This window comes from Anomaloglossus baeobatrachus, chromosome 7 (assembly GCF_048569485.1).
Source record: "Anomaloglossus baeobatrachus isolate aAnoBae1 chromosome 7, aAnoBae1.hap1, whole genome shotgun sequence".
NCBI classification, from domain to species: domain Eukaryota; kingdom Metazoa; phylum Chordata; class Amphibia; order Anura; family Aromobatidae; genus Anomaloglossus; species Anomaloglossus baeobatrachus.
In genome coordinates this window covers 104,570,290-104,597,250 of record NC_134359.1, presented here as the reverse complement: position 1 = coordinate 104,597,250, position 26,961 = coordinate 104,570,290, and the positions used below count along the sequence as shown (strand labels likewise).

Genomic DNA, 26,961 nt, shown 5'->3' with positions numbered 1-26,961 from the left:
TGAGCCGGGGAGCAGGGCAGGGGACCCGGGGAGCTTGACAATAGGCTGATCACTGATGGTCTAACCCTGTAGATCATCATATAGGCTGATCACTGGTGGTCTAACCCCGTAGATCATCATATAGGGTGATCACTGGTGGTCTAACCATGTAGATCATCATATAGGCTGGTCACTGGGGGTCTAACCCCGTAGATCATCATATAGGCTGATCACTGGTGGTCTAATCCCATAGATCATCATATAGGCTGATCACTGGTGATCTAATCCCAGAGATCATCTTATAGGCTTATCACTGGTAGTCCAATCCTGTAGATCATCATATAGGCTGATCACTTGTAATCTAACACCGTAGATCATTTGTTACTGGGAAAATTGCTCTTAATGGCTTATTTTTTCTGGGGTAGTGTAATGTTGTAAGGAATATGGATCCCCAGCAGCATCCTCTGTTTGGAGGTTTCATTCACTTATAAACACAAAGTAGTAAAAGAATGGAATATCTGTAGCTCTTTACTTCTTTCCGGGTAACGTTAGATAACACTAGGATAATATAATTAAATTGGGAATTCACCAACGTTCCCACATATCAGACATGTCCTGACACTTATTTTATGCCTGTGTTTGGCATCCAAAGCAGGAACAAACCTGCTGCATCAAGTGCAATAAATAATGCGCCAGATGCAATAGAATGATCCCCTAGGAAATGATGGTATGAGCTTTGTAATCAACTGACTGGATAAATGGAAACATGGCTTTTAGTGATGAGCGAGCACTAAAGTGTTCGGTGCTCAAAATGAGCAGGTCGGATGCTAAGATGGGCTCCACTTGAGTAACGAGTATAATGGAAGTCAATAGGAAACTCGAGCATTTTTCAGAAGACCTTAACAGGAGGGCTGGAGGGGCAGGAAAATTGCTGAAATGGATGGAAACAACCCTCAATGGAATAGGAGCAGCATGGGGAAGACACCTGGATATTTCTCTGACTCAAAGGTCTCTGGTGGGAATGTTGTCAGAGTATTAAAGTATGCACTGTAATGCTAGTCACTACTTATGGGTAGTACAAACTATAGAGTAGTCAGGAAAGGCAGGGTCTGGTAACAGGATGACATGTATGGACACAGGGAGTACACAGAGGCGTAGTCAGGTCGTGATCCAAGGGTCAGAATTCCAAGAAGGCACATAATGGATTCAAGGAGTAAACTGAGACATGGTCAGGTAACGGTCCAAGGTCAAAAGCCGGAAGGTCACAACAGGAACAGGGAGTGGGCAGAGAGGAGTCAAACAGTACGGGGTCAGGAAACCAAGATCAGAACACAGGCAGGAACTCAAGCTAACAGCACAACAGCAGAACCAGAATGTATGACTGGCAAGGTTCTGTGAGAGCATGCTCACTAAAGAAGCAGAGCAATTACCCATAAGATGGAACACCTGAGCAATCAGCACCTCCCAGAACCAGCATGGAAGCCAGCGCTGTCAATCAACCTGCTAGCCAGAATCCCAGGAAAACACAGCAGAGCCTCTCCTAATGTGCAAAATGCTCTGCACAGAGGAATCATGACATATACACACATTGAGTATTTGGATGCAGAAATTTCTGCACCATTTCCGCATCTCTTGGCAGGAAAAATACAAATGAAAAAAAGAGCATTTTGCAACATTTTTTAGTGTATTTTTGGATGCATTTTACACCTGCATTTTTTAGCATTTTTGGACACCAAAGAATGCTATAGAGAGAAATCACAAAAAGAGATACATTAGATATAGATGGATTTCACAACCCCCAACTTATAATAAAAATTGCACCCTGTAAAGCTTACTCAACAGCTTTTTATGTTAAAATAAACCTATTTTGATAAGCAGGAAAAGTAAAGCAGACAGCTGGAGGCTGGTATTATCAGGCTTGTAAAACCCATGGTTATTGGGCCCTTCCAAGCCTAAAAATACCATCCCACAGCCGCCTCGGTCAGGCTGCTCTCTGTGATACTGGCGACTGTGATGAGCGTTGATGATGTCAATAATGTTACCGCTCATCACAGATCTCGCTGTGTCACAAACAGCTGCACTCAGCAAAACCTAGGAACACTATAGCTGTCGTCACTACCGGGCGCCTGTGATTAGCTGTACTTTACTGCTACTCACAGTTGACAAATCTGCATTCAGGGAACAAGGACTATTACAGAGCTTTGTGGGAACATTTTTGATAATAGACTGGTGAATGAGGGATAGGGTGGGGGAGTCTTCATTCAAGTAAACAATGTCACATGGAGTCAGTGTGATGGTGTGAACCATAACACCAGGAGCTGCACATTTTAGAAGTATCAATCAATTGACTGATAGTTACCATTTGCATATACAACTACAGTGGAATTTTGGATTAAGAGTAACTTGGTTTGAGAGCGTTTTGCAAGACAAGCAAATGTTTTAAAAATGTGTAACTTGGTTTAAGAGCAATGCTTTGCAATAAGAGCAAATCCTCATCGTGCACACTTCCTGTTCCATCCTTTCACGGTGCTCTGACCCACTCTAGAGGTAAGTTTCTGTACATATATACTACATACAATTTACCATTGCACAGTAAAGTATATACTATATAGCATGTCTATTAATTTGAATTTGTGGATACAGTATTGTACTTTCTTTTTGCTAACCAGTACAGCACATTGCTTGTACTCTATTTCTCGCACACCAACAATTTCATTGTAAGCTAAAGTCCAGTTTAATGCTTGCTTTATATGTTTTTTACTGTACAGTATTTTGTATTAGTGTACTGTAATAATTTAATATGAATAGAGTACATTAGTTTGTATTACTGTAATAATTTTGTATACATACAGTAAATATTTTTGGGTTGTGGAACGAAATGTCTGCGTTTCAATTATTTCCTATGGGAAAATTCACTTTGATAAAAGAGTAACTTAGTTTAAGAGCTCACTCCCGGAACCAATTATGCTCGTAATCCAAGGTTTCACTGTATATGTATTATAGGTGTAAAGAGGCTCATTTTCTGTTATCCTATATATTACTATTTTGTAGTTTCTAGTAGTAATTATTACCCCTATTCCTATAACTATGGAGCGACACATGATCATTATGTTCCCGACAGTGTTTTGCCAACTTAATGAATCCCTTGACTGCTCTGATTAGGAATGTATAACATAGCAGCCAGTAAATGTGACGAGTTTCACGAAAAGTCACCGTAACATTTTACAGATCGTTCAGTTTCAGCAATGTTAGTAGCATCTATTAGTGGTTGAGAATGGATAGAAAATTGCAGACTTTAATTCCTACTAGAGCTCTAAGTGAGGGACACTTTTTATTTTAGGGAATACATTTACCACACAGAGAAGTGGAAGCAAGTATCACTGAAATTACAGACTCAAAAGGTTGTAGTAGCTTCTGCGAATCAAAAGTATCATTCTGTGTAAAATTGGATTGGATAGTCAAGATGACAGCCAGAAGGGTTGTTGTGTATAGATCCCAAGTGATCATATTTTTTCTGCAGAACAAATCAAAGAATCATTATCCTCAGAACATATTGACCCACGAGCAAGATATTGGTTATGTCATAGGTTTGACAGCATTATAAGAACACTTATTACTTGTAGAAACCGTTACTAGTACCATCTTAAATGTCTACACATGGAGAAATATATTAAATTGTATCAGTTAATTTACATATTCTTTTTCCAATAAGGTGATTGAATGCAACCTGAGAGCCTCCCGTTCATTCCCATTTGTGTCTAAGACTTTGGGAGTTGACTTTATCGATGTGGCCACCAAAGTCATGATTGGAGAAAAAATTGATGAGAGTCCTCTCCCGACATTAGAGAGACCCATCGTCCCTGCAGATTATGTTGGCATCAAGGTGAGCATCGTAGAGGAATATAATGGGGCAACACAATTCTATGTTCACACTAATGAGCACTATCTTTACACAGGCACCAATGTTTTCCTGGCCACGTTTGAGAGGAGCTGATCCAATTCTGCGTTGTGAGATGGCATCTACTGGTGAGGTAATTTTCACATCAGAAATAATTTCTATAGTGGAAACACTGAAGACTGTTATTGAATTATTAAGGGTATTCAGATCACAAAAGGTATGGATTTGTGATTACAAAAAAATGAAATGATCCAGCTCACCCTTTCCAAAATGAATCCCATCAGTTGGAAAACCTAGAAAGCACGCCTCTCCATGGCGCTCTAGGTAAGTACCATATGTCCTAGGAAGATGAAGTATCCAGCTTCAAGTATATATTTCAAAACATCAAGTTTTATTTAATCCATTAAAAACGTTCATAGGTATACACACTTTTCAAAAAGTTTAACTAAACACCCTCTGTACACACCAACATGTTTGGAACGTTACAGCGTCCTGAGTCCTGATATAATGGTATTATTATTATTTATTATTATTATAGCGCCATCAATTCCATGGCGCTTTACATGCGAAAGGGGTATACATAATAGGGACAAGTGCAATAATCATAAACCATACAAGGCACAGACTGGTACAGGAGGATAGCGGTCCCTGCCCACAAGGGCTCACAGTCTACAAGGGAGTAATACTAGGGCTCGAAATGCGTTGACTTCAAATTTTAACGTTTATGTTTTAGGTTTTCCATATAAATAAGATAGCTGTTGGCAGAACATTCAGTCGGCAGACAGCTACTTTTCCGTATTCCCTCATAAATATAAGCTCTTGGGTTAGTCAAGCATTGATGTCTTTTTTTTATTTCTCTCCTGAAATCAAAAGGATCGGGTGTTGAAATTCTAGCTGCATGATCCTGCTCACCCCTATCATCATCAGTTAAGGGACTTGGCCGCTTCATCCATTATTGACCTTAAAGGGAACATGTCAGAAACGTTTTTTACCCCAAACCATGTATATTGCTGTGTAGCCCTTTAAGTGATAAGTATATTGATCTTTTCATGATCCCAGAGTCATGTTCCAGCTCCAAAAAATCACGTTCTGAAGTTTTGTGTATATATATATATATATATATATTATGTGTGTGTATGTGTTTGCAAGGGCATTACAGAGCATGATGATGAATTTCGAGCTTCTGAGCCTCATGCCTGTATTCCCTGCCATGCATCAGAGACAATGAAGACCTGTCAATCAATCAAAAGGGAATGGCACAAGGTAGGGAATACAGCGTGAGGCAGAGGAGATGCAAGTGCATCATTACACCCAAATACAGACACGTAAAATCACAACCTGAAAACTATATTTCTCGCCGGCAAAGCATCACTTATATATAAGAGGGCTATAGAGACATATAAATTGATTGATGTTGTAGACGTTTCTGACTTGTTTCCAGTAACATAATTAAACAATACAAGGTACTGTGAGATCCTGTTTGTCTTTTCCTAATTTTCCTACATTTGAAAAAGACAAACATGAAAAAGTTTAAAGTACGAAATTAATTTGAGCAAATAAACATTCAGAATAAACAAGAAAGAACAGTAAAGCACCACAGCTCTACCACATGTAAATAACGAGATAAACTCAGATAAGAGAAGCAGCAAATTTGGAAGGAATTGGCAAATAAAGGATAAGTGATCCAAGAGTGATGTAAATGGTATAAAAGTGAAGTTTGGTAGCTGTTAGAAGCCAGAGCTAGATGTAGGATAAAAAGGAGCAACTAAAATTAGAAAATAATTGGCTCTTACATAATGAAAAAAAAAACATTTTACAGAAGCACTCAGACTAAGTTTTTATTAATTAAATGTGTGTGTGTATGCATGTAACATAGTGTGAGTGTAATTATATAATCACCTACCAGTTTTCTACAGTGTTCAGCTTTGTTTTGCTCCTTTTCTGAGTGACGGAATCCCTCTGCAGTCTGTCTGAGACACGTTATGCTCTGTGTTAACTGGAATTGACTTTTACAGTGTAAAATGGAGCATCAGAACCAGGCTTCATAGACTTTTATTGTAAAAGACATTTTCGCCTCACACATAGAGCACAGAGTAAACCGGAGAGTCTCTAGAGTGGTGAAGTCACTGAGAAAACAAGAACTGCGCTGGACAATAGAGAAAGTAGCGTTAGGTGACTATATTAACCTCTTCCCAACATTGGACGTACCAGTACGTACTATTTTGCAATGCGTTACCACAAATGAACGTACATGGTGATTGTGCAGGCACAGGAGCTGTACCACTCCAACCTGTTTAACCTCCTAAATGTCAGGATCAATAATGATTGCAGCCTTCAGGAGGCTGGGAGAGAGAGTGTTCTCCCTCTCTCACCCAATCAGAAACCCCCTTTGACACGATCACGAGGTTTTGATGCTTATCATAGCAACCGGAGGTCAAATGACAACCTCCGGGGTACCTGGCAAAGGTGGCCTGTTAGACCATGCTGAAAACATGATCTAACAGGCATTCTGTCAATGTCACACTGACAGGTGTAATGCATTGCCAACGCATTACACCAGCCTAATAATAGTTAATGTCCTATAGGGAGACTAAAGCAGGCTTTACACGCTGCGACATCGCTAGCGTTAGCACCCGCCCACGTCGGTCCCGCGTCAGGAGGTGATCACTGCCAAAGCGAACAATATCACTACGGCAACATCACATGCAATTACTTGTTCACTGACGTCGCTGTGGCCACCGAATAATCTCTCCTTTAAGGGGGAGGTTCGTTCGGCATCACAGCGGCGTCACTAAGCGGCCACCCAATAGAAGCAGAGGGGCGGATATGAGCGGCGGGAACAGCCCGCCCACCTCCTTCATTTCTCATTGCCGGCGGCCGCAGGTACAATGTTGTCCTTCATTCCTGCGGTGTCACACATAGCGATGTGTGCTGCCGCAGGAACGACAAACAACCTGTGTTCCAAACGAGGAACAATTTTTTAAAAATGAACGACGTGTGAGCGACGAATGATTTGACACCTTTTTGCGATCGTTACTGATCGCAAAAAGGTGTCACACACAACGACATCGCTAATGAGGCCGGATGTGCGTCACCAACACCATGACCCCGACGATATTTCGTTAGCGATATTGTTGTGTGTAAATGGGCCTTTGGCAAAAAAAAGTGAAGAAAAAAATCTTGTAAAAAATCCTTAAACAAATGACAAAAAACTTTCAAAACATTACACCAATAAACATGTATATTTATGTAAAAACAAAAAAAGTAAACATATTTCATATTGACGTGTCCAGAATGACCCAATCTATAAATATGTCACACTAGTTTTCCATTTCAGCAAACACCGTGAAAAAAAAGTGGCAAAAATTAGGCTTTTTCATGAAACTGTTGGAAAAAAAAGTGGAATAATATGAGATCAAAAAGTCAACTATAAATATATATATCCCAGATTAGGTCATCTCATCCCACAAAAAACAAGCCACCATAAAGCTCCATCAGTGGAAAAATATAAAAAAAACTATAACTGTCAGAAAATAGCAATGCAAAATTATTACTTTCTATTGAATTGCTTTTATTGTGCGAAGGAGGCAAAACCTAAAAAAAATATATATATAAATGTGGTATTGCTGTAATCGTACTGACCTGAGGAATAAAGCTGTGGAATCATTTTTAACAAACAGTTAATTAAAAAAAAAAAAAATCTTCTGAGTTGCTGGTTTTTGTTCATTCTACCTCCCAAAAATCAGAATAAAAAGCAATTAAAAATGTTATGTGTCCAAAAATGGTAGTAATAAAAACATCAACTCATCCCTCAAAAAACAAGAACTCACATGACAGTTGAAAAATGAAAAAATTATTGCAATCAAAATTTGGTGTTGCAAAAACTTTTTTAAAGCATTGTTTTATGGTGTGAGCGTAGCCAAGCATAAAAATCTGATATAAACCTGGTATCGCCGTAATCGCACCAACCAGAAAAATAAAACCATCTTATCACTTATACTACACCGTGAATGGCATAAAAAATAAATTAATTGCATTCTTGAACAGCTATTGATTTATTTATTCTGCCTCCCACAGATCGAAGAAAGGCACGGCTCACATTTATTCTGCGCTCTACACTAAGTGCTTACACCAGGGTTCCCATGGAAATCTCTGAAATATGAGATTGAGATGGAACCCTCGGTGGAACATTCGCTATAACGAGGTAGATGGAGACAATGTAGACTGTCTCTGACCTTTAATCCAACAGTATACATGTTTTTAAGTGTTCGTAAAAGCACGGTCAGCCACAGCTTTTTGCACTTCTGTAAAAACATTACAAAAGTCGAATTGTGCTCCTTCCCTTCCAAATCCTGCCGTGCACGCAAACACTAGTTTCCCACCACATATGGGGTATTTGTATAATCAGAAGAAATTGCACAACAAATTATATGGTCCATTTTGTCCTGTTACCCTTATAAAAATGCATAATTTGAGGCTAAAGCAATATTTTTGTGTGATGATGTAACAGTTTCATTTTTGTCTTCCATTTTGCTTTAGTTCCTGTGAAACACCTAAGGGGTTAATAAACTTCTTTAATATGGTTTTGAGTGCTTACAGAGGTGCAGTTTTTAAAACTGTGTCACTTTTGGGTATTTTCTGTCATATAGGACCTTCAAAGTCACTTCAAATGTGATGTAGTCCCTAAATAATTGGTTTTGTAAATTTTGTTAGAAAAATCAGAAGTTGCTAACAATGGAGGTGTCTGATAAATGCCTATCAAATACTGACCACTGGGTTTGATGGCAGTTGTGAATTCACAGCTGACATCAACCCCATTAACCTATTACCCAGATTGCCACTGCACCAGGGCAATTGGAAAGAGCGGGATAAAGTGCTAGAATCGGCACATCTAATGGATATGCCACTTCTAGGGTGGCTGCTATTTTCAGGCTGGGGAGGGCCAAATAAACATGTGCCTTCTCACTCTGATAATATCAGCTAAAATCTGTCTGTTTTACATTGGTTGGTTATAAAAAATTGGGGGGGACCCACTCTGTTTTTTTTTTAAATTATTTATAATTAAAAAAAAAACAAAAACAGGTTGGGATCACCTCTATATTTGATAACTAGCCAAGGTAAAGTTGACAATTGAGGGTTGCAGCTCGCAGTTGCCTCATTTACCTGCGCTGGTTAGCAAAAATAAGCAGGAGTCAATGTATTTTTTTTTTATTTTTATCTTCATTGTCCACAACAACATACAAGCAACTACCGCATTGAATAAAGCTTGTTGACTGGCTGCAGTGCAGCCTTTCAACAAGCTTTATCATCATATGATCAGTATTCAAACACAAAACTCGGACAAAGACCTTTTTTAAATGTCCGTGTTCAAGTCTGATAACTTGACACCTGGTGTATAGTACGAACACCAAACTTTACTATTCTTGTTCGCACATCCCTATTAAAGCTCACTCCACCTGTTTTTCTTGGTCATCGGATGATCGGCAGTCAGTATAAATGAACCTTAAGCTTTTGGTCTGTTATAGAAATGCAGGTGATTTTAACTATTGTACATATACTATATATATATATATATATATATATATATATATATATATATATATATTTATATTGTGTGTGTTTTATATATATATTTATATTTATTTATATCTGACCGAGTATTGCCAGCAATCATTCGGGCTTTCCTTAATCTTTATGCATTGTGCTCTTTTCAGGTGGCTTGCTATGGACAAAACATCTACTCTGCCTTCCTGAAGGCCATGATCTCTACTGGTTTTAAACTGCCCCAAAAGGGAATTCTGATTGGAATCCAGGTCGGTACAACACAACTCAATATATTTGTTCTGTATTTTAGTTATGATGTAATAAAAACTAGCATGGCAGGTCCACAGTGGAAATGTATCAGTTTAGGAAAATGCGCCCCAATATTTTTTAAAAAGAACCTTTCAGCACAATTTTGTAATGCAAAGTAAAGACAAGTCTGTAATGGCTCTGTAATACTGATTACATATATACCTTTGGTGAAGAAATTTACTTTGTGGTTCTTCTTTAATCAGTATTTAAAGTTTTTTGCTAATTACAATTGTGGTGCACAGAGATCAGACTGTACACTAGGTCTTTTCCTCCTTGTTTGTGACTCCACTTACCTCCGCTCTGTGAAGGACCTGCCCCCTCTGTTTGAAATCTCAAAAATGATCCGTCATTCAACCACTGGATACAGGCAGAGGGTCGGGGAATCACAGACAAGGAGTAGAAGATCCAGCCTACTGTCCGGCCCCTGTGCACCGAAATCTAATTAGCAGAAAAGTTCAAATGGTTATTAAAGAGAAACCACAAAGCGGATTTCTTCACCAAAGATATCAATTTAATCAGTATTACAGCACCATTATAGCCATGTCTTTACTTTACATTACAAATTCGTCCTGACATGTACTCTTTTTAAGTTTTGTAGAATAGATCACATTTAATAACTGCATAGCTGTTCAGTGATTTAGCCAAAATAATAAATAATAGAGCAAAGTAGTTAGCCATTAAAAGGTATCAACCACTGAGGATTTCAGTTCTTTTAAACACTTTTTTAGAGCAAAGTAGTGAAATTGGTGCTTATTATAAATTTTAAAAAAATTGTTTAAAAGAACTGAGCGTCCTCAGCGGTTGATTCCTTTTAATGGCTAACTGAAAAGATGGTAATAATATCAAGATTTCAAGACTACTCCGGTCTCTTCATCAGGCTCAGTATAACACAAAATCTGAAGAGTCACATATTTATATACAACAGGACATAGAATGGGGCAGTAAATAAGACAAGTTATGTGAAGCAGAACTATCAGCATGGCAAGGGGGCAATCAGTTGTGGCAGTAAATATTGCAGCAGTTTATAGATAAGGAGTGGGAAAGTTTTATTGACTTCTGATTGAGGTCTGATCCAGAGTTGTGATGCCTGTATGTAATAATACAGTTCCTCTTTGGTAGTTTCTGAAGGGGAAATGTATGGCCATATTTATTTTTTTTCCCCAGTGAAAAGTTCTTTGTGCATATATCAAACCTTTCTATAGGCCCCCATTCACCTGATGGGGCCATTTGTTGGGCTGGCATATGTTTGGATACTTTTTTTGCTATGTGAAATAGTGTGACAGATGGACTGAAGCATTCAGTAATACAAGGATATCTTAGAATATACATTTTAGTGTAGGAGGCTATAAACAACATATGCTACTGTACTCCAATATTGTGACATCCGATTTGGGAGAATTTGCATAGGGGAATTTTCCTGATGTATACATCCAGTGGATACTGCAAATCCAAGTGCGAGAGTAGCCTTCCTGATGTCAGGCTTGCAGAGATTAGTGGATCTATGTACTATGAAACGGTATTTCATAGACAACTCCTTCAAGAAAACAAATACATATATATATATATATATATATATATATATATATATATATATATATATATATATATATATGCTGCTCAAAATAATAAAAGGGAACACCTAAACATCACAATGGTATTTTAGTGTTCCCTTTATTTTTTCTAGCAGTATATATATATATATATATATATATATATATATATATATATAATATGTATAAAAAATCCTGGCTGAAAAAGGAACTTCTGTACTCTGACAGCTTGCAAATAACTCCTACAATACTTTTGTTATTTTTGGGCATACAAGTATTTACATTCCTTATATTATAAAAATTGGATTGTAAAGTTGCAGTATACAGAATGTTTCCGTATAATATGTGTGCTATGTGATCTGTGCATAAAAAAAAGAAAAGAAACTTATTTTGCAAACTAATTTTTCTTTAAATTTTCTTCATTTTCTTGATTTATTGCAGCATTCATTCCGTCCTCACTTCCTTGGCACTGCCCAGCAACTCAAAGACGAGGGATTCAAGGTAGAAAGCATTATCCTTAACTAGTTATTAGCCAAGATAAGATATTGACTATGGAGCAATGTTTCAAAGTGTGATTTCTAATTTGCAGAAAATATTTGTATTTATGTATTTTTAGTTGGTTGTTTTTATTATTTCAATATTTCAATATTCAAACAAGGCAAATATAATGATATAGCTATGAGATAAGCCTGCTTTACACGCTGCAATTAATTGTGCAATCGCATTTGTGATCGCACCCGCCCCCATCGTTTGTGTGGCACGGGCAATTTGTTGCCCGTGTCGCACAAAGTCGTAACCCCCCCGTCACACGTACTTGCCTTCCAAACGACCTCGCTGTGGGCAGCGAACATCCACTTCCTGAAAGGGGAGGGACGTTCGGCGTGACAGCGACGTCACACAGCCACCGGCCAATAGAAGCGTAGGGGCGGAGATGAGTGGGACGTAAACATCCCGCCCACCTCCTTCCTTCCTCATTGCCAGCGGGACGCAGGTAAGCTGCAGTTCAATGTTCCCGGTGTGTCACATGGAGCGATGTATGCTGCCTCGGGAACATTGAACAACCGGAGCGCAGAAGGACGCTCGATTTTTTTGTAAATGAACGACGTGTCAACGAGCAACGATAAGGTGAGATTTTTTGCACGATCACAGTTGCTCATAGCTGTCAAACGCTACGATACGTCAAACGATGCCGGATGTGCGTCACTTACGTCGTGACCCCGATGACATATCGTTTGATATATCATAGCGTGTAAAGCCCGCTATAGATAGATAGATAGATAGATAGATAAAATTATGAAAGCAGCACTCTACTAGCAAAGTGGATAGGTCCTTTCAATATTGTTTGATCTGTTTGATGGAAATGGAATATTTACATGGAATATCTTGCACTTGTGATTTGTGAGTTTTCCAGTGCTGCTAGGTTTTTTGGTTAATTTAGATAGATAGATATTAACATTTTACTCTTCATTATTGATATTTAACTATTTAATATTTGATCCTTTTTCTCTCCTATTACACAGCTTTACGCTACTGAAGCCACTGCAGATTGGCTCAATGCAAATGATGTTCCCGCTACAGCTGTTGCTTGGCCATCCCAGGAGGGACAGTCCAGCTCTCCCTCAATCTCCAAGTATGTTCTATATTCCCAATAATTTCGATTTCTGTACGAGAAATAATGTTTTATCACAGTAACTGGTTTATGGGACTGGACAGTAAATGTAATTAGTAAACAAACACTGCTTTATGGCTGGAATAATATGGTCAGTTCTAATGCTACAACATGTTTAGGGAAAATGAAAACAGAGTCATGTGTTGAGAGTGAGACATGGGGATAATAAGCATTAAAAAGTTTACTTTGAGTTTACTTTTGAAAAATTTGCCATGGAATAAGCATCTGTGCTTCCATAATTGCCTAAATTAAATCAAGCCATTATGGTGGGTCCCATTGTGTAGATGATCCACCATTTCTAGAGTTAAGGGGGCTTTACACGAGCGTACCCACCCCAGTCGTTTGTGCATCATGGGTAAATCGCTGCCCGTGGCGCACAATATCGTTAGGAGCCGTCACACGGACTTACCTGCTTAGCGACGTCGCTGTGGCCGGCGAACTGCCTCCTTTCTAAGGGGGTGGTTCATTCGGCATCACAGCGGCATCACTAAGTGGCCGCCCAATAGAATCAGAGGGGTGGAGATGAGCGGCCGTAACATTCCGCCCACCTTCTTCCTTCCTCATTGCCGGCGGCCGCAGGTAAGCTGTAGTCCGTCATTCCCGAGGTGTTACACGTAGAGATGTGTGCTGCCTCGGGAACGACAAACAACCTGCGTCCTCAACAATCAACAATTTTTTGAAAATGAACGACGTGTCAACGATGGGTGATTTGGTGAGTATTTCCCATCCTTAATGGCCGCTCGTTGGTGTCACACGCAACGACGTTGCTAACGATGCCAGATGTGCATAACGGAATCCGTGACCCCCAGCGTTATATTGTTGGATACGTCGTTGCGTGTAACGGGGCCTTTACAGTTGTGTTTATATAAATGTTTTAACCAAATAAAATAGGTTGTACAATGTTATTTTACCATCTATACAGATCTCTTTCATCACTAGTCTACCTTACCTAGATGACCTAGGACCAAATTTACTGATATAATGTATTTTATAAAATAAACTTTAAGGCAAACTTTGTTTTGGTTAGAAAAATTCAGACTTGGAAGATAAGGTCATTTTCTGCTGTAGTTAATAACACTGTTCTTTGTGCAGGTTGATCAAAGAAGGCAACATTGATATGGTAATTAACTTGCCAAACAGCAACACAAAGTATGTGCGTGACAACTTTATGATAAGGAGGACTGCAGTGGACAGCGGACTTGCCTTACTCACCAACTTCCAGGTCAGTTATAGATATCTACGGTATATATACATGTGCAAAGATAAAACTGACCACACACCTAAGCCCACCATGTACATTAGATGGCTCTTGGCAGAATGATGCGTCTGATGATCGTTCAGCCGGTGGCCATCTTGGCTGTCTCACCCATATACAGGAGTGCTCATTCAGTTGAGTGCTCCTGTGTTCTCTATGCGAGCTGACATCAAACATCTCTAGAAGCAGCGTATGTCTAGGAGAGAATACAATTGACATTCCAAAATTGGACATGGCAGAGAGATATTTCCCCCAACAATAAACTATCCTGGGTTTCCATACAGATTAAACTGGAGGAGTTCCTTTCTGCTTAGAGACACAAGAACTATAGATGTAGCAGCCGCCAACATGACTGTTACCATGCTACATGCTATGTCTCAGCTGGTGAGGCAGATTCTTGTAGACCTCATTCTGGGCGCAGCTCAGACCAATGATATTGGTGCAGTGGAGTGAACAGGTGGAACGAAGGGATGCTGTAATGGCTGGACAGCAAATGAAGTTGTAAGCCACAAGAAAGCAGGAGGCTCAACAGAGAGAAATTGATTAAGTGAAGTTGAGTCAATGGCAGAGCTGAGTACTTAATGATGTGGTAGGCCACAGTATGTCACAGAGTCCTGTGAGGCACTGATCGTGATATAGCAGAGCCCAGTGATGTAGCAGAGTTGTTTAAGTCACAGGTCAGCAGATTTATTGTAGCAAAGTAGGAGAGCCAGGACTCTAGAAGACTTCATTAGGTCAGAAGATTCACTGTAGCAATGTACCAAAACTCAGAGATATAGCAGGGCTGAGTAGGTCAAGAGGCTCACTGTAGTAATGTAGAAGGACCCAATGATGTAGTAGAGTTGGATTGGTCACATGATTTACTGTAGAGGTAGCAGAATAGGTTTGTCAGGATGCACACAGAGCAGAATGAAACAGACTTAAATGAAAGCTAATTAGTGCTAGCACGCCAAGTACCTTATTAACTGATCTAGTTTATAAGGTTAGAGAGCCTGATCTCAGCGGTGAACAATGGGTTACCATAGTAAACTGCCTTTAAGAGGTACAGAGGAGGCTAGACGAAGCTACGATCAAGAGACTAATGGTGGACACGGCACTCAAGCCAGGATAAGTTCACAACCCTACATTAATAGCATCGCTCATATTGATGCTCTACTTTACTTTATTTTCGTAGCTTAGTGTTCCTCATTTTCTGTGAATAAGTGTCGCACTATGGTCTCAGCCATGAAATCGGTTGCTGCTACATCTATATGTGTTGTGCATTACAAATGTACTGAAAGTGCATACTGTGTACAGTATATATAACTTTCCTCATGTTATTGATTTATAAAGGTTAATTTTGATAACAGACTATGGTATATTAGATAAATCGTAAACTGGGGGACCTCACATCTCTTTTCATGATATCATGTAGAAGTTTCATAACCAGATGAGCCCCCTTGTTATAGGCTGTATTTACTGACCATGTGTTGTCATGGTCAGCCTTTTCATCATTGGTTAGAGTGCCTCCACAGTTGATGCCCCAATCTATCAAATTTCCTATGACCGAAAACCTATCATGATATTACCACATTGGTCTAAGGGGTAATGTCTCCTTGTGTGGTGATTGACATGTCTGACATCCCAGTGTAAGGAGACTTAAAGGCCATGCAACGCTCCTCTGGGAAATGAAATATGCAAATTATCTTTTCGGTGAAGAAGATTATCTGAATTCTAGTGTTGCCTACTGGAAGTAGGAATTTCAAAAGTCAATATTGTATCTTTGAAACAAAGCTTCTTGAAGGGTCTATATAGAGTTTTATGATTGCTATTTCCAATAGGTGGCACTACAGTTAAATTTCTCTTCCTTTCTGAAGAGGCAATGTGCATATTTCATTTTCCAGAGGGAATGCATGGCCTATAAGTCTCTTTACACTGGCATTTCAGACAGGTCACTTTCCACAGGAGAGAGACGTTATCAGTCCACTTAGGCCTCAGTCAGAGGCCTCTGATACAGCCAAATCAGATATTTTGCTTTGCACTGAGGAGGGGAAATATCCTGAGACATGTGTATGCAAATAAAGATTCTGTTGTTTTTTTTTATCCTAGTAATGTGGCTAGGTCCATTAAAGGATCAATATTGACTTTTAGGATTGCTAATTTCAATAGCTAGCGCTAGAGTTCAAGTCTTTCTTCTTCCTCTCTGAAGAAGATATTTGCATGCTTAATAACACTTTAAACACTGTGCTCGAGATAATGCCAGAAACATAGCCAATAGGGATGAGCAAGTGCTTAGTATTCAGGTTGGAATTATTTGTACTGAATACCTAGTACTATTCTAGCATTCATCACAAATAACAAACCTAATGCAAATCAATGGGGAACCAGAGCATTTTTCTTGAAAATTTCACAGAAAACAGCTATGGTTCCTCATTGACTTCCATTAGGTTCATTATTCGTGAAGGACGCTGCGACGTCCGAAACGCGTCTTTTGTATGGTACGCACCAAGCCATACTAATGGCTATTTTAATGGAAATTCAATAAAGAGTGAAGTTTTTATTCTACCTACTGGACTGGATGCTGGATCTGTTTTGTGATTAGAATAGTACTAGGTATTTGGTGCGAATAATCCGATCCCGAATATTTTAGTATTCGCTCATTACTAATAACCAATTTTAATATAGCCCCATAGTTTTAAGGCTACTTTACACACTGCGATATCGGTCCCGATATCGCTAGTGTGGGTACCCGCCCCCATCTGTTGCGCGACACGGGCAAATCGCTGCCCGTGTCGCACAACAGCCGTCACACATACTTACCTGTCCGGCGACGTCGCTGTGACGGGCGAACCGCCTCCTTTCTAAGGGGGCGGTCCGTGCGGCGTCACAGCGACGTCACTGAAGCGTCACTGAACCGCCGCCCAATAGCAGCGGAGGGGCGGAGATGAGCGGGACGTAACATCCCGCCCACCTCCTTCCTTCCGCATAGCGGCCGGGAGGCAGGTAAGGGGAGCTTCCTCGTTCCTGCGGCGTCACACGCAGCGATGTGTGCTGCCGCAGGAACGAGGAACAACTTCGTTACTGCTGCAGTAACGATTTTTAAGAATGGACCCCCATGTCGCCGATTAGCGATTTTGCACGTTTTTGCAACGATGCAAAATCGCTTATCGGTGTCACACGCAGCAACATCGCTAATGCGGCCGGATGTGCGTCACAAATTCCGTGACCCCAACGACTCCGCATTAGCGATGTCGCAGCGTGTAAAGCCCGCTTTAGGTAGAATTTCTGTATACATCATACTGAAAGAGAACCAGCCATGGCGAAAATGGTGTCTGATGTGCAGGCAGCATGTATAGTATTATAGAGCAGAAGGTGCTGACATATAATGACAAAAAAAGACAGCTGCACTCGGAAATGCTAAAGCATGAAATCCATGAGTGTAAAAAATTACACATGCATTACTGGTAGAGGAAATCTAAGAAAAAAATGAGATACTTAGCATACAAAAATGCCCATTTCTATATCTTCCCAGTAGTCATGTCAAGGGGATCTCATATTACTGGGAACCTACACTGAACTGAAGCCTCTCTCTGGGTTAAAAACCTCCAAGTGTATGGGCAAGAAGGGGCCTGCTGTAAAGAATAGAGTCACCTGTGGCTATTAGGGGGAAGGGTGCACAGTCAGAAGGCATGACCCCATCCATAATTTAGTCAAAAAGACTGACGTCACTTCCAAATTTGCAATGTGAACTGGTGCATAACTGAACATGGCATAAAATGACAAAAAAAGATAGCTGCACTCTGAAATGCTAAAGCATGCAAATCATACATTTTTGTGTGAAAATGTTCACTAAATCTTGAACTTTATTGATAGAACTCCCTGGTGTATGTATGCATATGAGTCCAGTAGGTGTTTCTATTCAGTGATTCACAGACTCCCTTCCCTATGCAGAGATAGTTGTCAATCACTAGTAGGACCACCTATTAGACTCATAGACAGTCAAGACACCAGGTATTTCAATGAATAAATTATAAGTTATACTGAATCTTTTCCCACAAACCTATTTTTCTGCTCATATCCTCCTCCTTTGTACTCTGCTGTTCACAGATCAGACTGCATAGACCACTTGAAAAATTCCTTTTAATTACAACCTCCAGGTAGATAAAATCTTATGCAGGGCCAAATAATTTTTGAATAGCTACTTCTAATTTAAATGAATATACCTTTGCTTTTAGTGTATATGATTTTTCTATGGCTTGTCTGTTATGTAACAGCGTTACAATGTGGACAGCTCTAGAAAGGTAAACTGGTTCTCCACGACACCCGCTCCTCGCTCACATTCAATTTGAACATTTACGTCCTTAGACTTCGTTTGCATCAACCATCCATTTCTCACATAATGGAGACTGCGTAAAATGTTCTCTCTTATATGCGAGTAAAATGTAATCAGTATAAGTTACTGTGACGCTGACAACTCACAAGCAGCAAATAAATGGGGTCAGGTCAGCCAAATCGCACCTTCAGAATTCTGTCAAGATTACAAACCTGTAAATTATATTTTTCTGTCCTGGTAATTTGTTGACATGAACTTTGCATATATTTTCTAGGTGGTCAAAATGTTTGCTGAAGCTATGAAATATTCTGGAGACCTGGATGCTAAGAGTCTTTTCCACTACAGACAATTTGGAGGTGCCAGGTCCACCTAAGACGCCTATTCTGAAAATGCTTTTCCGACCGATGGGACCATCCGCTGAATGAAGTCTTTTTTTTGATCATTTGTTTACTTTCAATTGTATTTTACTTTATTAGAAGAAGGCAAATGTCAATTTGGTTATGTCTTTGTGGTTTTCAACATGTGAAATCTGCAAATCTTCGTATACAGCATGAATTACAGGTTAGAATCACCTCTACATTTTCTATGCCACCATGAAATGTAAAAACGTAAAAAACATATCTATGGCCATCACATACTATATGCAATTATCACATTAAACCAACATAAACCAACCTGGGCTATCAAAGTTGAAGACATAAATTATCATAAAAAACTCTAAATCACATGCTGACCCCACAATCTAATCACCAAAAAAAATCAATAATTAAAATAATATCTCTTGATAACCAGAAAACAGGCAAAATAACCGACAGATATCCATTTCACACGCATAAAAACATGAGAGGGGTAATAAATTACATATCCAAACTGAATATTATACATGATTAGAAATCATGCAACCATTAATTAACCACCGGTATTCCAGTATATTGATAATATGTATTTATTTACATATTTTAATTATCGATTTGTTTTCTGGCTAGATTATTGGTTTAGGAAGTTATAACCTAAATCTATTATTAGGGACAAAAATAACTTAACATCTTCGATATCAAGAACAAAAAAGAGGTAAAAAATAGATCTAACTTCCCTACAACCAACTACTTTACTTATGGTGCTCTCAGTATAAAGCTTCTCATGCTTTGCCTAAAATGAACCAAATCCCATCATGAAAATCTAAATCTAAAAATCTCAAGCTGAAAGGTGAACATCTAAAATGACATCTATGATTGACGAAGCATTGCTGGCCCAAATCTGTCCAGTGTAGGATATTGGTAAATAGGCAAACCCTAGAAATGAAACTATACAACTTGACCTACGGGGAATATCTAAGTCCAAAAACCATAAGAATAGTAAATTCTAAGTAGATGCAAAAATGTGACTGGTGATAACCAGTAACTGATTCCCTAGTCTGGAGTCTTTATTATAAAGATCACATACAGTAAAAGTAGAAACCGTATATAATGTACTGAACTGGAAATATTGCCATTCTGATGTGAGCCATTGCATATATTGGAGACAAACGCTAAAAGTATGACTGCTATAAAGATACAAATGGAAAATGATGGAGGATCCTAATAACCCAAATAACAAATAAAGCCACCAAGTCTTTTTCAACAAGTCTTGTGTGATTTTTTTAAATGAAGCTTATCTATCTATACCTCTATCTATCTCTCTATCTATCAGTCCATATTTAAACTATTTTTCCTATAGGGCTCATCCTCAACAATCTATATATAAGAGCTTTGATGACATCACGGTATTATCTGCTGCAGATATACCAGTTCTTTAATGCTGAGCCCTCTATAACCCTGCCCACACCACTGATCGGCAACATTCTGTGATCACTGTGCATAGACAGAAAGCTTCCAATTAGTGGTAGGGACAGGGAGATACAGATCTCATGAATATGGACACCGTTACAACGACTTTGTTAGCGACTTCCCTTTCAAATAGCTGCTTTGACACGTCCCCAACGACCAGCTAGGTCATTCTGCAGGTCCGTATCGCTGCTGCATCATTGGCCAGGTTTGCCTGTTTGACAGCTCACCAGAGACTTTCCAGCGATCCCGGCCAGGTCGGGATCGCTGGTGGGATCACTAGAAAGTCTCAGTGTGTAAAGGGGCCTTTAGAAGTTGATAATTATCACATTACACATACTTATACATATATCAAAGTATCTAATTTACACTTTACACCAGAACTTAGCAAAGATTTGGCAATCTTGCATATATTGCAGTACCATGCCAGTTCTGAGCGGAGTTTAGGGTTAATTATCAGTAATAGGTGTTGTGACCTCTGCTCACCAAGAAACTGTCTGTTTCACAACTTTGATTTTAAGAACTTGGTTCAGAGGCTCAAAACACAAACCTTGAGAATTCTTTTTGTAATATGGATTTTAACTTGACCACATTTTTGGTATTAATCTTGAAGAAGTCCCAGAACTCCTTTGCTGTATCTTTCTAAAATGAGACCATCACACTGTCCATTCCAAGAACCTTAATCTTTTTTTGTATCAGTAGCATTGTGAGTGTGCCAAAACTTTTTTTCTTTACACTTTTTAAATCAGCATTTTCCATGGGTTCACTATTTGATATTAAAGAAAAAACAAAAGAGGGGTGCTCCTGTGTAAACTCCTGAGGAATCAGAGAGAAGATTTAGGGGTGTAATGCACTCACCTGGAAGTGTTGCGCAGTCGGCACAACACTGTTAAGTGCTTGTATCAGTAGGTGATGGATACTCTCTGTGGAAGGAGGTAGCTGCCTTCACCTGGGGAATAGAAGGTGCTGCTTGTGGATCGGCCGGTGACCAGGGCTGTGGGGGAGCGTCCTGCAGTCTGTAGCACAGGCATGGCAGTGAAATGCCGGCCGAGCGTACACAGAAGAAAGAACGGTGACTCCTCACCAAGTGGTAAGACACAGACCTGGATGACCTCGTTTCAGATGACCTCAGGGTTAGTAGGTGCTGCCAGGGGCTGAATATATGAACCCCACTTGTTCAGCAGCGCACTGCACACCACAATTTTTCTTCCTTTTCTGCGAACTATTAGATATTAAGCACTGGACCTCTAATATTCTGATATTTAAACTGTTTTGTTTTTAAGCCCTGGTCTTGGTAAATAATGTTACTCTAATGTTCCTAGGACCAACTCTGTTATGGTCCTCCATGTCTTAGGTCTGTTTTAACATTGAAATGTTACTTTAGATACAGTTTTTATGTTTAAAAACTTTCTAAAATACAATTTTTTTGGCAACAGACGACCACGTATCTCAGCATAGCTCCGCCTCTAGGACCAATGTAAAACGTCTAATTGAATCCTTACCCACCATATACAAATTATACAATTTATACTACTGGTGTTTCTTATGTGATCAAGGAATCTTTGGGCCTCCTTAGGCATCAGAGTTTAGTAATGATCGCTGCCTCTTCCCCTTTATTGCTAAGCTCCTGTCTCTGCCTAAGTTTGCAGTTTCTCCAGTTTTATCTTTCTGCTAGCATTCATATAGCAAAGCTACTTAAAAGCAGATGCCAACAGAAAAAGGTTCTGATTCATTAGGATCCAATGCACATTTGAGATGTCTTGTTGCATTAGCTTTGAAGATTTCTGAATAATGATTCTTCCGGAGCCACTCACTTGTCTGAACTTTTTGAACACCTGGTGAATTGATGATTTCTGTTTACTTCAAAAATAGTTGTTTTTCAACTTTTTCCTTTGTTACTAAGTTTATTTTTATCAGAACCTCAGAAACGTACTATGTGCTGTATATAGTACAATTTACTTATTGTATACATTTAGATATTTCTGTAGTGGGTATTCACAGAAGTATCAGTAAGGCCCCATTCGAGAAACAAAAAATAGTATTGCTGAAATAATGAGCCTCCCAAAACATGTTATGAGACTCTTTCCGAACACCAAATGAGAGAGGATGAGATCCTTGTTTCGAGCTCCAAGCAGCTGCTGTCGGCCCTTGAACTGCGCAGTAGTCCTCTCTGATAATGGAAGCTGATATTATACCAGGGACAATCCAAGCTCTGAATAAAGCTAATGTTCTCTAATTACACCCCAAAGTGCTATCGCTCGGCAAACTGTGCCAGATACCCACAGCTGCAGGTGCCAGGCTCTAACACAATCAGCCAGATAAAGCTTCCTAATTACACTCGACATTACGTTGCTGCTAATGGGATGCCATTGACTCAGATCACTTGTTCTGTGTTTCCCTGCTTTGTTTCTCGGCTGTACGCTACTTGCATGTGAGCGTCGCCAGCTCGTATCCTGCTCTCACACAAAGAGGTTTTGTTCCACAAACCTAGCAGGGCATGAAATACAGCTGAAGATAAGCTTAGCTTAGGCCACCTGGAACCAGTTCACCCCTAAAAAATGGCCTTGTTTTTTAACCTGTACTGTGGAGAGAGGCTCAAATGTTTCATCGGTTTAATCTAAAGTTCACTGTACAATTAATTGCTATGGTTTTCTGTACTCTCATCAGAGGGGGGTAACAACAGGGTTTATGAAGGTAGAAATCACAGCCAGACACTTATGAGCCACCGTCTAGTAGAATAGCAGAGCAAGTCAATTTGCATATCATATTAGATGCTAAGAACATACTGATACCAGATGAATATTTATTACTACTATATGCTATTGAATACCTTCACACGTCATTTAAATCCTATTCAGTGTCATATCAACAAATGGCATCACTATAAATATAAAATGGGGCCTAACGACTGAGGCAGTGCATCACTTTTGCTCTAAATTCTACAATAATACATTGGAATAAAGTACACTAAGCCCCTAGCTCAGCTCACAAAATGGCCATAGATAACTAGTACATAGACAAAATAATTGGTGCCCTGCTTTTGATGCAGATTGCCACTATTTCCAAGTATTGGGGCAGCTTCATCCAAGACCAGAATGGCAATGAAAGTGTGGTGCAAGCTTGATTCAGACTTTCCACTTCACTTATCATGCAACTACACCAGTCCCTGAGGAAATGGCCCCGATACCAAGCACCTCCTAAAGCTGGGTTCACACTAAGCGACAGCGACAACGACGTCGCTGTTACGTCACCATTTTCTGTGACGTAACAGCGACCTTGTAAGTCGCTGTTATGATCGCTGCTTAGCTGTCAAACACAGCGACGCAGCAGCGATCATAACGTCGCTATGCTACATGTGCAGAGAGCAGGGAGCCGCGCTTAGCGCTGGCTCCTTGCTCTCCTTGCTACAGTATACATCGGGTTAATTACCCGCTGTGTACTGCAGCCACATGTGCACAGAGCAGGAGCCGGCACTGGCAGCAAGAGCGGCGGAGGCTGGTAACGAAGGTAAATATCGGGTAACCAGGGAAAGGTCTTCCCTTGGTTACCCGATGTTTACGCTGGTTACAGCTTACCGCAGCTGCCAGACGCCGGCTCCTGCTCCCTGCTCGCTTCATTTCGTCGCTCTCTCGCTGTCACACACAGCGATGTGTGTGTCACAGCGGGAGAGTGACGACCAAAAAATGAAGCTGGACATTCAGCAACGACCGGCGACCTCACAGCAGGGGCCAGGTCGTTGCTGGATGTCACACACAGCGACGGGACGTCGCTGCAACGTCACAGAAAATGGTGACGTAGCAGCGACGTCGTTGTCATTATCGCTGTGTGTGACACCAGCTTAACACTATGATGCAAATGTAAACAGGTAAAAGCTGCTGTGTCGGCAATATATTCATACAAAAGAATACAGCAGCACACTGTCACATCGACCAGTGTTCCAGACTCCAGTCCTCAAGGCCCAACAACAGATTACGTTTTTAGGATGCCCTTAGTATTACACAAGGGATAATTCAATAGCCTGTAGCCTGTGCAATACTAAGGAGATCCTGAAAACATGATCTTTGATCGGGCCTTGAAGACTGGAGTTGGGGGACATTGACATAGGATACACTTATTAAATTATAGTACTTAGAACACCAATTGGCTAATTGGTGAAAGCTCAGCAGACACAACAAGACTCACTTTTCACTTAGGTAGAACACAACAATAATTAAAGACAACCTTAGCTTGATGGGAGAGTGCTCAGCTGACTATGGAGGCAGCCATTACCTCCAGTTTTATACTACAGATGAACAAAGCTTACCAGCACCTAGTCCTAGCAAAAAAGGCACAAATGTGAACATGTGCAAGCTGTTGTGGCTGCAATATCTACATACCAAAGAATACAGCAGCACACTGTATGTGTCTAGACATGAGAACATTAAATATATGAATTTAAAATTGCATCATCATATAAAATATATTTATAAAAATAAAGTACTTAGGGCACAATGTAGCCAATAGCTGTGTTTCCATCAGCATTGATAAGGAATAATTTTCTTTCATGTGAACGTTACAAATTTTAGTCAGATATTCTCACGCTTAACACGTGGTGGGCATGTTCAGACCAACAGATGTCTGACACACAACAAAAAACATCCCACCATTACACCACAAACAAGGGGACACATTGGGAACAATGACAATGGTGGGCCCCGGCACTAGTGGGAAGATAGACACCTTCTGTCCTTACCTGGTGCTATACCCTGCACTCCTAGCCAGACCCTATACAGGTTCACAAGTCGCTGAGCAGAAATACCTGAAGTCCTAAAAAATCCCTACTATAGCCCTGGCTAGGGAGTGGGGGGTAAGTACACTTGATCCACTGCAGCATTAATACAACAAAAGGGTAGGTGAGACAAACAGTGGAAAAACAACCGAAATGGAGAGGATATGACTTCAGGAGAATCCACAGCATTTCCTTTCACCAAGGCGGCAAGCATACAAATGGCTTTGTATAATCAGCAAGGCTTGCTGGGAAACCTAGCTATTTAAACCCAAGGGGGTGTGGCTACAGAGCAGCACCAGCTGACCTTAACTGCAGGAAAGCTGCTTGCAGAAAGACTGACATTAACTATTTCAGAACCAAATGAAATGAAACATTTAAATGCAGTCTCTAGACATTAAACCTGTCACAAATCTCCAAAAACAGGGAGACGACGTGACAGATATATCTCTTCCAGGCCAAAAGCGTACAATTGTAAAGACAGGTAGGATCCAGCACTAAATAAAAATAAAACCCTTATACTGCTTAGACTGATGGGAGGAGTGCTCATCACCTCCTGAAAGAATGACAAGTGAACAGGCACATGCTGCTGAGAATGGATTTTCTGCATATCAAATAGTGCAACAGAAAGACATCTGCAAACATTATAATTTTTCTTTTAACTACAACCCTTGGACTCGACCATCACCCAACTATTCTGCCAGGCATACTGTCCGGTCCTCTCAGTCAAGGGCTGCCATATTCATTCACACTTTTGTTGCACCTAGTTGACTGCACTCAACTACGATTTCACACAATAACAGTTATCACATTATAATAGTGAGATATGCTAATCTCGGAAAGCCAACATTAACTAGAGATAAATTGATATGCCTTGTCATGTCCCATACAGTATGGTATTTTATTGTCATTGTATTGTCTATATTATGTTGCTATGCAATAAGGTTTGCCTTTTAGAAGTTTGTCCTCCCTCTTTCCATGTAGTTGCTCTGATGTCAGTAAGCCTTAAATTCTTCCCCAGTTAAGGCCGCTTTACACGCTGCGACATTGGTCAAGCGATCTCGTTTGGGTCACGGAATTTGTGACGCACATCCGGCCACTTTAGCGATGTCGTTGCGTGTGACACCTATGAGCGATTTTGAATCGTCGAAAAACGTGTAAAATTGCTCATCGGTGACATGCCCCCCTATTCTCGATTATCGCTGCTGCAGCTAGCGATGTAGTTCCTCATTGCTGCGGCAGCACACATCGCTATGTGTGACACCGCTGGAGTGAGGAACCTCACCTTACCTGTGTCTGCCCGCAATGAGGAAGGAAGGAGGTGGGCAGGATGTTACGTCCCGCTCATCTCCGCCCCTCCGCTTCTATTGGGCAGCGGTTCAGTGACGCTGCTGTGACGTCGCTGTGATGCTGAACGAACCGCCCCCTTAGAACGGAGGCGGTTCGCCGGTCACAGCGACGTTGCTAGGCAGGTAAGTAGTGTGATGGGTCCACGCGATGTTGTGCGCCACGGTCAGCGATTTGTCCGTGTCGCACAACCAATGGGGGCGGGTACGCACGCTAGCGATATCGGTCACAATATTGCAGCGTGTAAAGCGGCCTTAAGTGTATATCAGCATCATGCTTGCATCATTTATTTGTAGATCTGGTTCAGAATTGTCTTTTTTACCTATTGTAACTGTGCATAATACAAACATTCAGCTATAAAATAAACCACTACTTCTAGAATCTTAATACATGCAGTACTTTCCAACATTTCTAGGTCAAGACGCTACAGACCATATGAATTGCACTACTCAGCCAGCAATTGGTCTTCCAAAACCAAAGAAAACTGACACATCTGACTATGAAAGGTAT

General features: G+C 40.2%; 1 protein-coding gene across 1 annotated transcript in view; it reads left to right on the top strand.

Annotated features, from left to right (window-relative positions):
• Positions 1-20,120, top strand: part of CPS1 (carbamoyl-phosphate synthase 1) — a 175,390-nt gene extending 155,270 nt beyond the window's left edge. The window contains exons 32-38 of the mRNA XM_075317540.1: positions 3,692-3,862; positions 3,936-4,010; positions 9,592-9,690; positions 11,722-11,781; positions 12,801-12,910; positions 14,042-14,171; positions 18,791-20,120. Coding sequence (XP_075173655.1) covers positions 3,692-3,862; positions 3,936-4,010; positions 9,592-9,690; positions 11,722-11,781; positions 12,801-12,910; positions 14,042-14,171; positions 18,791-18,889 — 744 coding nt within the window. The 3' untranslated portion in view covers positions 18,890-20,120. The remainder of the gene's footprint in view (positions 1-3,691; positions 3,863-3,935; positions 4,011-9,591; positions 9,691-11,721; positions 11,782-12,800; positions 12,911-14,041; positions 14,172-18,790) is intronic.
• The last annotated feature ends 6,841 nt before the right edge of the window (positions 20,121-26,961 follow it).